The 13,681-nt window shown below is 41.1% G+C and overlaps 1 protein-coding gene across 1 annotated transcript in view; it reads right to left on the minus strand.

The window, feature by feature from the left end:
* cbln1 (cerebellin 1 precursor) overlaps positions 1 to 12,679 on the minus strand; it is a 19,325-nt gene extending 6,646 nt beyond the window's left edge. Inside the window, exons 1-2 of the mRNA XM_054620335.1 lie at positions 12,158 to 12,679; positions 10,712 to 10,831 (exon numbers count right to left, since the gene is read on the minus strand). Of these exons, the coding sequence (XP_054476310.1) occupies positions 10,712 to 10,831; positions 12,158 to 12,415 (378 nt within the window). The 5' untranslated portion in view covers positions 12,416 to 12,679. The remainder of the gene's footprint in view (positions 1 to 10,711; positions 10,832 to 12,157) is intronic.
* Between the last annotated feature and the right edge of the window lie 1,002 nt (positions 12,680 to 13,681).

Here is a 13,681-nt window from a genome sequence, read left to right on the forward strand (position 1 = left end):
AACCCACCCTCCCACCAACCAACCAGTCACCCAAGTTACTCATGTGGAACTCACACTGACAAACCTTCCCCCATTCCCTTAACACACATATTTTTTCCCCCTCTATAGACACAAACACACACAAGCTTTCAGTCAATCATGTAAACACGCTCCCTTGTTAAGTTGCTCACACAAGCGTCAGTCACATCTGGAATCTGTGCCACACCTGGGCCAATCTATGAGTTAAAATAATGGCCTTTTGGCACGTTAACTCTGTTAAAACATGACAGGACAGCTAACAATAAGAGCCACAGTGCTCGTCGGATTTGAGGATTTTTGGCAAATAAGAAGCAAGTCAGGGCTTTATGTATCATATAAAAGACAAAACGATTGTCTACTGCAACTTTCTGCAAAATGATGCCCTGTTATATGTGGTGCAACGAGCAGGTAAAGCGGTTCGTTAAGTCAATTTTTTTCCACAAAAGCTGAGTAGCTCTCAAGACACGATTCAGAGTCAAAGCAGCTGCTTCAAACTGATTGCTGTGATTAAAATGCAAAATTTATAACTTTGTGTCTTCTGTGTAGATTCCATATTCTTGTGTATGTCGTTATCTAAACAAAGAATAGACAGAATTACATTATTGTCAACACATAAGATTGGCAGAGCATTTACAGAAAACAGGGCATTTAGATCTCTCTTTCTGTCTTCTCTCTCTCATAAACACACACACACACACACACACACACACACACACACACACACACACACACACAGCCACACTGGGTCAGTGTGTGGCGTGTGCCAGTGATGTATAGCTCTAATAAAGCTGTGACAGTGGCTTTGGAAGGATGAGACTGTGGTCACCACACACACACGCACACACACAAATTGCCACACTCACACATACACGCGCACACACACACACACTGTCAACTACGCCCTTACAATTACAAACCATAAATATAAAAGCATGATAATAGGGCTGCGCATCGTGTCAGGCCTCGATCGATCTGCATTCATTAATGCTTAAGCACCAATTAACTGGCTGAGTAACAGAGAGGGAGAATGGGAGGCAGAAAGGAGATAAAAAGAGGAAAAGAGAGACAGAGAAAGGGTGAAACGGCCGGAGGAGGTCGGAGGGAAGAGAGATGATTGAAAGAAAAATCTGCCTCGCCGTATGTAAATAGAAACTGCCTGACGTCTCAGTGCAGCACTTAATGCCAACGACATGATGACATCCTGTTATTGCATCATCAATTCCTGTCCAGTCGTTCGTCTTGACATGACAATGATACTTTTTCTGTCCTTTTTTTTCTGTCTCTCTTTCCCCACATCCTATCTCTTTTCTGATTCCCCCCCCACACTTTTCGTTCAACTCTAGATCTTTTCCCTTCCACTCTCTCATCTCTTTCTTGTCACCTCGCGTTCCTCTTCTCCCTCCCCTCTTTGTAATTTTCTCTACCGTCTCTCCATTCACAGTCTTGATGTAGATAGACGATGTGATGGATACATATATAATGGTTCTTTTGTCTGGGGCCTGTGACACCCTCTGTCATATAAAATGTCCAGGCCTCTTGTAGTGGAGATTTTCTAAAGTTTGTAGCAAAGTCCCTTCGAGGTCATTCAGGAGTTTTGGTACAAAAGCAAACAAGGAACGTAGGCCTTATTTTGAAAAAAAAGTACAAACTATGATTGTACAGATTATGAACTTCTAGAAACTATCTCCACTCATCACCACTTTTTATTCTTTTTGATCAATAAAAGCTTATCATCTCCTTAATGTTAAAACATATATTTATAGTGGAAATGTTCAATTTTTGAGCTGATATCAACAGAATTGTTACCCACCAGCAGAGATCAATAAAGCACTATACATGCTTTTTCGTAGGTGCTACTTTTAATAAATGTTGTGGAAGTATTGTGATGCTGACTACAATTATATAACCCACAACTAGTCACCTGCTGCCAACTTTCCATATGGAAACCCATAATTTCTGGTAGAATGCTTTGCATTTTGGGATAAAAAAATCTGTGCTGGCCAGGAGACTTTATTTTAGGTCAACTCTGCACATCTGTTCAGAGCTCTCTACAGGCTTTTTAGTTTTCAGATTTCCGTTTTTTTTGTTGATGCACCTTGTCAGCAGATGTTGTGAAAAACTTAAAGTAGGTGCTTCATAGAAATACAATCAAGAAACGCGAGTGCACCCTGCAACTCTCGGTGGGCCACAGCTGTGTTTTTAATCAGCATTTTTTTTTTCCCCTATTGGGATGGAATTAAGCCAGAAATAGAGGATATAGTTAACGCAGTATAATGTCTCAAGATCCTATATGAGTTACAGAAATGGGATGTTTGTGTACAGTATGTCTGTCTAATTAAAGCAATCTCTACAGCAGTGGGATGCTCTGTAATGACATAATCACTGCATTAGCAGGACATCTCAGATATGTATGAATTGATTTTCAGAGTTCATTTGAAAACGAAGAAAGCAGCTACTGGTATGCTTCCCATTGAGTACCATCTAGTGTAGTAGAATAAATTTGTATCTCTATCGTGGAACACATTTTGACATGCAGCATAAGTAAGAGCACAGGTGTAAATAATAAAATGAGTGCTGCTTCAGTCCCAGGATACTGTTATTGTTCGTGCTGGCTCACTGTCACACTGTCATGGCTTATGGGGACATTCCAATGGAACAAAATCCTGTTTCAAAAGATCGTAGTGAACCACACATTGAACCTTGTGTCATTTTCTCATGATATTATCTCTCAACAATCTGTGTATTGGGAGTTCATGTTCTTATTAACTTTTAGTAGACCTCGCATACACTGTGAATTTGCTGGCCTCTTTGGCTTTTCGCAGAATCTCAGAACCCGCCAGTGTGTATATAACTTTATCACTCAAATTGTTACTTACATGGATTTCTAGAAATCAGATTTAATGAGGAGCTGCATTGTATCCAGCTGAAGTGTTCTCTGTTTAAAGGGCTATAAAAAGATTACATCAATAGCGCAAAGTGTGAAAGAATATTTGCTTAGTTCCAGTGTAAACACAGCATTAGATGTTACTGTGCCGGAGATGTGTTGTTGTACACTGTAGCCGTTGAGAGTTTTAAGGAGAAGTGAGCAACTAAAGTTACTTCAAGGTTTTTTGAAGTGGTTATGAAACAGTCTGAATCGAACACTGATTACTCTATATGACCCACATCAACAACAAGACCACCAGCCAGAAAACTCTATATAACTTCTCTGTGGTTATTCTTAATGCCTGTCATCCAGAAACTCCTTTAGTTATGATAGACTGTATAAAATATTGACGTAGTCTCTGTGACATCACCTCAGGTTTCTGAAGAGATGTTTTGAGACGTTCACTGCTGCCTTCAACCTGCCTTCGAACTTCCACCAACTCACCTCGCTGGTCCACCATTCCAAGCTGGGAGCCAACACCGACACCACGCTGCTGGAGGTCTTAGGCCGTATTCCTGGGCCCTCTGAAGGGAAGGGAGGCATAGGAGAACCGGTACCAGGACTGAGCGGAACAGACTGTTAGCGCCTGCTGCAGTAAAAAGAGAGGCTTTCTAAAGGGAGTCTGGCACTCTGAGACACTAATGCTTTGGTTTTTACAGGGACCGCCAAAATCCAAACAAAATTAAAGTTCCTCACAGCAGCTTTTTTTTTAAAAAACAAGCAAGATTGATGCAAAGGGGTGGAGGCAACTAAATCAAAGTTCAGAAGTTTACTGAGCTATCTACATTATAGACCAGGGCACGAAAATAGATGTCATGACAAATGTCAGCAGTTCATCAATATTGCCTCAGGGAACAACATCAGTAATTTGAGGAAACAACCGTGCAAAGCCTTCATCCATCATATTTCTTCTGTGGTTTGGTGAAAGGCAAAATATGCAACTCTGAATCAGCTGCCAAATGTCAAAACACCCCAAAAGAGGACAATTAATTAAAATAAGCCAGTTGAGCACTTCAATGAGAGCAGATGGCTCTTAACAGCCTTTACAACAAACGCACCAAAAAACATAGAGGAATACATTACTTTATGCTGAAAGCAGGCCCCGACTGAGGTAGGCTGTATCAGATCCAACCGATCCGACCATAGAGACACATGGTAATTAACAAAACCTGACGATGAATGATGAACAGGTTTGGCAATTCTGGATGAACTGAGTGCAAATACAAATTAGGTTTGGAGCGAAAACCTACAACATAGTTTCGTCCAAAATTGGCGCTGTATGGTACACATGGCTGTATTCCGCCAGGAAACAGAGTAGAAGAGGTAGTAGAGGTTGGGATCCAGAAACACATCATGAACATTACATTTAATTACATTGTTAGGCTTTATGAAAGCCTGATGTCAGCACCATAGTTGTACTGTTAATATAAAACAAGGTTTCCTCTGACTTTTACTACATTAAATATTCACCTAAGCCACTTCAGAAAGATTTATTGGATTGTCTTCCTGAATGTTTAGGATGCAACATTTAACAAGTATTATTGTAATTATTATATAATTGATCTGCAGAGATTGCAGAGAAATTCTAAATGATTAAGATAAATATTGCTTTAGGACAAAAGAGCATTTGGCAAGAAATGTAAATGTGTTACTGTATATGTCTACAATCCTCATGACTCACTTTTGTTGGATCTTTGTAACAATCTTGTTCAATTAAAAGGCAAATGAATATTCAAAGAATACTTTTTTTTTGCTTACACCTCTTCTCTTTCACACATGAGCACAAACCGGAGCAGCTTTCTATAATGTTCTGCCAAACTGAAAGAGACTGAGCACAGGTTGATTGGATAAAAATGGAACCAAGCATCTGTGCAAGGGTGTGTGTGTGCGTGCCTGTGTGTGTGTGTGTGTAAGTGAGCGTGTAGACAATTACATAAATTGTAAAAACAGAAGATCAGAGGCTTCATCTATTATAGAAGTAAACCATGCAAAGAGGCTGCTTGAAAGCAGGGTTCTCCAGCTCCAGCGTTTTCATTTGAGCTCGACATTGTGTGACTGACTCGAACTCATCGGATCTGCATGAATCAGGTAGATTGCCTAATTTTAATTCAATACAGGAAATTTCGCAGTAAGGTGACGCATGCCTGGACAATAGATCTTTTCAATGGACGAGTCACCACTTTGTTAGCAGCCATATTTACACCCAAATAAATCCATTGAAACATCGCATTAGACAAAAGATCCAGTGTGAACTGAAAGATACGTTTTTACGCATAACCTTTTGGAATACTTTACAAAAAAGTAAACCAAAACAATCACCCGTCCTTCCTGGCTTCTTAATAATGTTGGTTGAACATCATCAACAAAGAAATGTTAATATGATAAGCATAAAGCACTCTGCATAGGTTGAATTGGTGAAACCAGATTATAATGGATATATGGATCTAAAAAATATATCTTTGTTTAATACTATTTTTGAGCATTTTCACATTTATTTCTATAGTTGGTATTTAAGTTGCAGACAGGAAACAAGGAGACGGCAAGGAAAGGGTTCGAGATGCTACACAGGTCCCCTGCCAGATAACTGAAAACTCTGACCTGCTGGTGGCACCTGAGAAAAAGTCAGGCATCACCAAAGTCAGTAGGCTTCATCCTCTGAGGACCACGAATGTCCGTACAAAATTCAATACATCCTGTAGTTGAGAAATTTCAGAGGTGGACTGACAGACATTGCTAAAAAATACTCAGTACAGCAGAGTTTTCTATCCCCGACCTTGAAACAAGCTCACAAACAAACAGCTAAGATACAGTGCTTGTGTTTGAGGCCTGACAACTCCCAGAATATACTGGCCAGTTACAACCAACTCCATTATCCCATCTTTTTTCTCTCGCTTTCTCCTTCCACCATTTCAAAGGCAAGAGGACATTGGAACAGATAAGGTGTTTATTTATGTGGCTTTGACTTGCCTTTCATTTCCCTGCATATCCACTGTATGGGATGAACGCTGTCAGAGCCAGAAGCAGAAGACTATTGTATTTCTTTTTTTTGGTGTCATAGCACAATTCATGCTGCTCACTCGGTTCACACTTCTTCATGTGCAACACATCAACACACTACCGGACTTCCATCAAACAAAGCTGTAGTAAGTCTGGAGGGTAGTGACACATTTTACTATTTCTTATACTCGCACTTTTCAATTTTGGGATTGGTTTTAAACAACGTGAGGATTACTGAGGTGGCCACAGATAATGTTTATAGACTAAAAGACCCACTTTTGTCCATGAAGGTTTTGTCACCACTGAGGAGATGATCACTGTGTGCCTAAAGTAACATATAAAAGATGAGACAGATAGGACAAAAAAAAAAAAGAATAAATAAATAAATGTATTAATTAATAAAAAATGTCATCTTTCCTGGTACACCATGATTTGTCATCTTGATCTGTTTGGCACATCAATATCTTCTACCTTTAACACAGTAATAGCAATTATACAAATCTTATTGATACTTTGTCCCAAAAGGGTAACATAAATAGTATGAATTTGACAGTTTTTTTGAATGCTTATATGTCTGTACCCTGCGTTCCTACATAAAGGTCGGCCATTTTTGTTTTTAGCCAGCGTTTAGCAGTCTGTTGGCAGTAGTCGAAAGCTGCATAGGGATTCAGACTATATTAAATAAACTGTTTGATGATATTTGAGCCGGTCCAGGAGGGATGTGCTGAGTTTCATCTCAGTGGTTCTATACACGTATCAATCTTTAAAAAGCGTATGTGTTTTTAAAAGAGAATTCGCCAACACTTTAATGAAGTGGTGCTTATACATCGAAAGCACTTTGTGACAGCACCACAGCCATTTTAATCAGACAGAGCCTCATATATCACAGCCACACAACATTCATTATAGATTATATAAAACATATAAATACTTAGCTGGTCACTTACATTAAGTTGTAGGTTGGTTTTTTTGGTATCCAGTCAAAAGATATATTTAAAATAAACTAATATCTGTATTTGATTTAAGGATTGATTTAGTATTTTAGTACATATAATATACATATATACATAATAAAACTATGTAGACACCCTCTTGACTGATATATTTCTCCTTTTTAAAGACTTAACATGCCTTATAAAATGAACTGCATAATAATTAGTTAAACCAGTAGGTAATGTCGCTGTTAACAATGACACTTAGACACAAATTTGATTTCAGCACGGTATAATTGTCAGAAATTTAAATTATATGAGGCCATTTTAGAAGCAATAACAATTTCCTTGCCTTAGCATACACTACAATGCACAAGGGTAGCATTTGCTATTCTCAATGAACTGCATGGCATTTGAAAACGGAGCATGTTTGCTCTCTGGAGTAAAATACCGCATTACAACAACATGGACCCCAGTGACCCAAGCCAGAGAATAAAAATGTGTGTATTTGAAACCAAAGCACAAACATGGGCCGGTACTCAAAGAGCTGGAAGGATTATGCTTTGTTGCAGACAGATGCAGCTGCTCTGGGTCAAAATGTAAAATAAGTTCTTATAACCCAAAGAGCAGCACGTTCGAGGTAAAAAATCTATTACTATAAGTGCAGTGTTCCATCAACAGCTTGAAGCAGTGCCTCCAGGTTTTCCTCACTCAACTGGAAAACGATAGTAACAGAAGGGCCTAATGCACACACAGCATGAGGCATTTTAGATTTTTAGTGCTCCTTGTGTAGCTTTCACCCCTACAGAGCTGCTGTGACCCGAGGCTACATGAATGCCATTTCTGAATGCTTGGGTCTTCAAAATGGTTTAGTAAAATACCACTTATTCATACTGCTAAACCACAAAAAAATGGCAATAAACTTTATTTTTTCCTTTCAATTTCCTGGCCAAAAAGACATTTGAATCCGGTGCTCTCTGGATGGCCATTTTTAAAACAATACCAAGATAAACTAAAAAAGGGTGACTGGCTGATTTGCATAAGACTGTTGGCTACTCAAGCTGCTGCACAGTACTTTAACAAAAGGCACATTAACCCCAATAGACCGCATTATGGTCTTCAAAAAAACAGTGAAAGACACACTTGCGACTTTCAAGCCCACTCATCTATCCAGAGAACACCTCACATTGCTGACTATTGACATCCCACCAGCGCCTCATCTGTTTGTCTTTCTGATCTGCGAGCTCTCTGTTCCAAGCTGCAGATACAAGGTGTTCACTAAGGGATATATAATTCATTTGTTTCTATTTGATTTCAAATTTAGATCAGTGGCACATGTAGGAAATGTAAATAGCTGCACCAGGAAAGAAACCCTGCAACAAACTGAAGTGTTTGATATGTATATTGAAGGGGATTTTCAGAAATAATGCAAGTTCTCCGTTAGTGGAAGTTTAGGCGTCGCTAATGGGTGGCATTATGGGTACTGTGGCGGAGTGCTGTTTAGATCAAAGGATGTGTTGTATTTGATTTACAATATTTGTATTTAATTGCTAGGCAAAAAGCAAACAGAAATGAATTTGAAGCTGTTTTTTTGACACCTACGTCTCTTCTCTCACCCCTCACAGGTAGATGGACCAATCTCTGCACAGGAAAGGACTGATGAGAGATGGAACAAACTGCTTCTCCTTCACTTTGTACATCCACCCAGCAGCCGCTGATCAATAGTTACTCATGATGTCTGGCTTTCTGGCTATCTCTCTTTGCTCTGCCTGAACCTTCTCTTTCTCCTCCCTTCCTCTCAATCCTTTGTTCTTATCTGTCATATCCCTCTTTTCTCTCCTCTCTCGTTATGTCTCCTGTCCCTTTCAATCCTCCCACCTTTTTCAGTTCTAAATTTGCCTTCCATTTTTTTCCCCATTCTCCTTTTTCTATTCACTTTCTCAATTTTTTCTCCATCTGACTTCTTTCACCTCTGTCCCTCATTCCATCTTTTTACATTTACTCTCAATCCATTCCCCTCTATCCCATCCCCTTCATCCCTACCGCTCTCCTTTCCCTGCTGTCTCTCATCTCTCGCTCGCACCACAGTAGCTGCCTCTAAGGCAATCAAACAGTGGGAGTTTTCAACACAGCAGATGCGCTGGATGGATGGGAGGATGAGTGGAAGAGGTTAAGGGTGAGCAACACACAGGCTGGAGGCTTGGAGGAGAGAGGACAACCTACACCTGTTTCATGTCAGAAACGTGACAGAAAACAACGGCAAACCACAAGTTTCTAAATCAGTTTTGAAATCTTGTTTTCTAGAAATGTTTAGGGCTTTATATGATTTAAACTAAAGTGTGTAAATACTCTGGTTGTAAAAGTCAGACGAGTCCCTCTTTCACTGTTAACAACATCTCATAACTATACTGTAGTTTTATATTTACAACACAGCAAATTGGAACAAATTGCAGTACTATTGGTAACGTCACAGACATTATCACTTTGGATTCACCGATATGATACGATACCTGGGCTTTTGGTATCGGCCATGTTCCGATCCGATACCAGTGTTTAATTAATATGCTGTAGGCCTCACTACGTGGAAGTGATTCGGATCGGTCTTTTATGCGTTAAGCAACTATTACTTTGCAACTAGCAAATTATGTAAAACAAAGTATAACAAATAAAAAAATTGGTCAAAAATGAGATGTACCAGTTTAAAATCCATATAGTTAATAAACATAGACGTGTGCTGACTAGATTGGCCCCGTTGTTACATCCGATTCCAACATTTTGAATCATTATCGACCTGATATCGGTATCGTTGCAGCCCTCATAATCACCATCACTTAATCACTTAATTACCTCAGTGCAATGAGTCAAATGTTAGCGGTCTATTTGGGTTCAGTCACACAAAGTGTGCGTACACACCGAGCTTGACACAGCTCAACCCCCCCTTTACATATCGCCTGCCCTCCTTGTTATTATTGTTGTTACTGCTACTGCCATGCTAATTAATTCAAGACTCCCCATTATAAAATATAAGTAGCAAAACATAATGCCAAAACCCCGGGGAGCCAAGAGCATAATTACACAACAGATTAATTAGCAAGAGATACTATTGTAATCAATGGTGTGTGACTTGTAAAGCGTCATCACGTGCATGTTAAATGTGGGAAATGGGCTTTGGACTGCTCAAGTGCCTCATCGCTTGACACATCAAAAGAACGTGGAGACTGCATCCAAGGCAGAGTGAACACGAGCTGTTAGTGGGATGAAAGGAGGCTTGTGATGGGGGCATACTGCAGGCAGTGTGTGTGTGTGTGTGTGTGTGTGTGTGTGTGTGTGTGTGTGTGTGTGTGTGTGTGTGAGAGACAAATAAGTGGAAAACATTATTATCATCTCTACATAAAACCCCTGTGAGTGTGCTCTGTGTAAGGGAGATATAATTAAAAACGCCTGTCTCTGTTTGCTCTGTTCAAAATGTACTTAATCTTTTAATCTTTTAAATAATCAAAGATCTTAGTCAGCCCATGCCTATATTTGAATGAGAGCAGACAGGGAGCTAGAAGGACGCGGTGCTGTCCATGGTGCTGAAAGTAGCTCACCGCAGCGTCCAGTCGCCTACAGGCGCTTGGTTCTGGCTCTGTCCTCTCTGTGAGGATTGATTCATTATGATCGGGCCGGCGGGCGACTGTAGCTTTCAACCGTTAACGCCCGGGAAAAAAACATCTCAAACATCTACAGAAATGACTCCCGGTGCGGCTTATATTCAACTTTTGCGTGTGGCCTCACAGACACAGAAGATTACACATAGACATTAAAAAAAAAAAAAAAAAAAAAAAAGGCGCTATACCTGTATAGTTTGGCGGTTGTAGACTTTCACTACGTGGAAGTTAAAACTGTAAATCCCTTTGCGCGGCGCGATGAAGTTACTTCTCTCCTCGTCAAAGTTCTTCCCAACGTTCACTAGAACCTAAAAAGGAAGATGGAAAGATGGAAAGAAAGAAAGAAAGAAAGAAAGACGACATTTCATTGATAATATTGCTTCAGCCAGCTCGTGTCTTTCACAGTGTTTGCACTAAGTCAGCCATATAACCCGCACGTTAAAAAGCAAACAATCCCAAATGTTTTCATGTAGACTTATACAGATAAAAAACACACAGACGCCCAACTGACAAAATGTATTCTCAGGATTATACCATGATATATTGACAGGGAGAGAAACAATGCCACTCTTGTACATTTTACTTATTGTACTTCAGTGAATCATCAAAGTTATTTTTTGTTAGAGGGCTATAAAGGGCCCCTGTGGCCCCGGACCACACATTCAGATTCACTGATGTAGTGGAATAACTCTCTGCTTTTATCCCCCCCCCTCCCCGACAGAACTTCCAAACTTTATGGGAAATGAAAGGGAACTTAATCAATCTTTCAAATTGAGTTTTCAATTATGCATTTCTGCAGCCAAATGCCTGGTTTTATGGGTGGAGGCGAACTATGGCGTGTAATTGGAACGGCAGTTTGAGAGAGAGTTAACCTTTAACGGCAGCCGGGTAGGACCAAGTCCTCGCGACCTGCCGTTACTAAATTATTTGGCGAGATGTCAGTTCCCATATCCGATATTGTCAGCTCAGAACAAAAGTTGAAATATTCAAAAAGGCTTGCCTTCGAAGGCTATACTCTCCCGACCACTTTGGGAACGGATTACTTGAATTGTTACCCACACAGATTCCTCTCCGCTCCACTCTCAGGTCCAGTGGGGCTGCTGTCTATGAGCCACCGTATCCGTCCTGGATTCCTGCTTTTAATACGTTACGACAATATGCTCCTAGACTAAGTTCAACCCTCATTGCGCATAGCTTTTTATTTATTATTATTATTATTATTATTATTATTATTATTATTATTATTATTATATCCATAAAGAGACCAAATGAAACAGCCTGAGGGAGGTCGAATACTGTTTCTGCAAACTATGTGACATGTTTCCCCCTCCATCCATTACCAGCTAAAGTTGTCGTTTTCCATAAAGTAGACAAATAAATGCCACACCAGGTGAGACGCAGGCCACACGTGAAACACACGCACGCCCATCTGAAACTTCACATGTCCGCTGATCTAGGGCCTATATCATTCCTTAATGATGTAGTCTATTCCTTAAAAAAAAAAAAAAAAAAAAGACCTAAAACTGACAAGAATGGCTGAAAACAAGTATAAACTTACTTTGCTTATTTGATTTTATTTTATTTTTTCAAAAAAGCGACAAAGTAGAAACGAATATAATATTTCTCCGTCCTACCCGGTCGAAGTAGATGACCATGGTCCGGTTGCTCATCTCGGAGGGTTCGTGGTTGGTGTTCCGGACCGCGGAGAACGCCACCTTGGCGCTGCCCGAGCGCACCGAGATCCCGAGCGCGGTGCCCGTGGGGTCCGCGGCCGGGTTGGAGTCGCACACCACGAGGCACTTCCCCTCCAGGACGATTGGTTCCGTCTCGTTCTGCGCGCGGGCCGGGCTAGCCGCGAGCCACACGGCGCTCAGCAAGCAAAGCGCCAACATACCGGACCGGAACCAGGAGCTGCTGCGGTCGTCTTCGCGCCTTACAACCCCGCGGGTCTATTCCTCCCTTGGAAGAAAAAAAAATGTAAAAAAGTAATGTCGGAAGAGTTTCCCAGGTGTTCCCCAGAAGAACCGTGAGGAGGCTGGTCTGACAGCTAGACGCCGCTCCGCTGTGTGTCTTCAGTCAGCCCGCTGCAAACGGTTTCTCCCTCGCGGACACTCTTGGAGGGCGACCCAGACGGTTTGTTTTTCGACGTCTCTCTTTTTTTTTTTTTTTTTTTTTTTTTTTTTTTTTTTTTTTTTTTTTATTTCTTTCGAAAATCAGTTTCTCCGGTTCCAGTCGCCAGTTTTCACCTGTTCTTTTCCTCTTTTCTTTTTTTTTCTTTTTTTTTACACTCACTTCTCAGCAGCTTTTTCTGTCACTTGGAAACACAATAAGCAGGAGTCGCGCGCGGTGCGGAGGGGCCCTGGACGAGTGACGAGGCAGCAGAACTCATAGCGCGCGCGGGTGGTGGTGGCGGTGGTGGTGGTGGTGGTGGGGGGAGCTCCGTCTGCCGTCTTTCGCGCGCGCTTGAATTATTGATATGTGAGATATGAGAGTTTCAAACACAAAAGGCTCGGGAGGAATAGACGCAGCGCGCGAGTGCAAGATGCTCCCGCCCCTGGTCCTACTTTTTTTTTTTTTTTTTTTTTTTTTTTTATAAAACAAACTCCTCCCCCCCCCCCCCCCCCCCCCCCCGGTAACTGAGACCCATCATCGGATTAGCGCGTGCGCGTCTTCGATATTTTCCAATCGCTGCGTGCCGACCGCCCCCTCCCCGCCCCATCACTTTATCTAGCATCTCTCTCTCTCTCTCTCTCTCTCTCTCTCTCTCTCTCTCTCTCTCCTCTGCTTTCACCCTCCCCTTGTCTTGAACATGTTCTATCTATCTATCTATCTATCTATCTATCTATCTATCTATCTATCTATCTATCAAAAGTCAATGATCCTATATCTTACATGTTTTGGCTCTCTTTCATCCCCCTCTCTCTCTGCTCTCTTTCATCCCCCTCTCTCTCTCTCTCTTTCTCTCTCGCTCTCTCTCCCTCTTTCCTTTTCCTGTCTTACTCACCTTTCCAAAACACACACACACACACACACACACACACACACACACACACACACACACACACACACACACATCTTCTCAGCATCTTACAGGCAGCAGTCATAATAGAGGAGGAGCCATGTAAAATGAACAGACATGGTCCACACTTATGATGTGT

The sequence above is a fragment of the Anoplopoma fimbria genome, chromosome 19, assembly GCF_027596085.1.
Source record: "Anoplopoma fimbria isolate UVic2021 breed Golden Eagle Sablefish chromosome 19, Afim_UVic_2022, whole genome shotgun sequence".
Lineage (NCBI taxonomy): Eukaryota > Metazoa > Chordata > Actinopteri > Perciformes > Anoplopomatidae > Anoplopoma > Anoplopoma fimbria.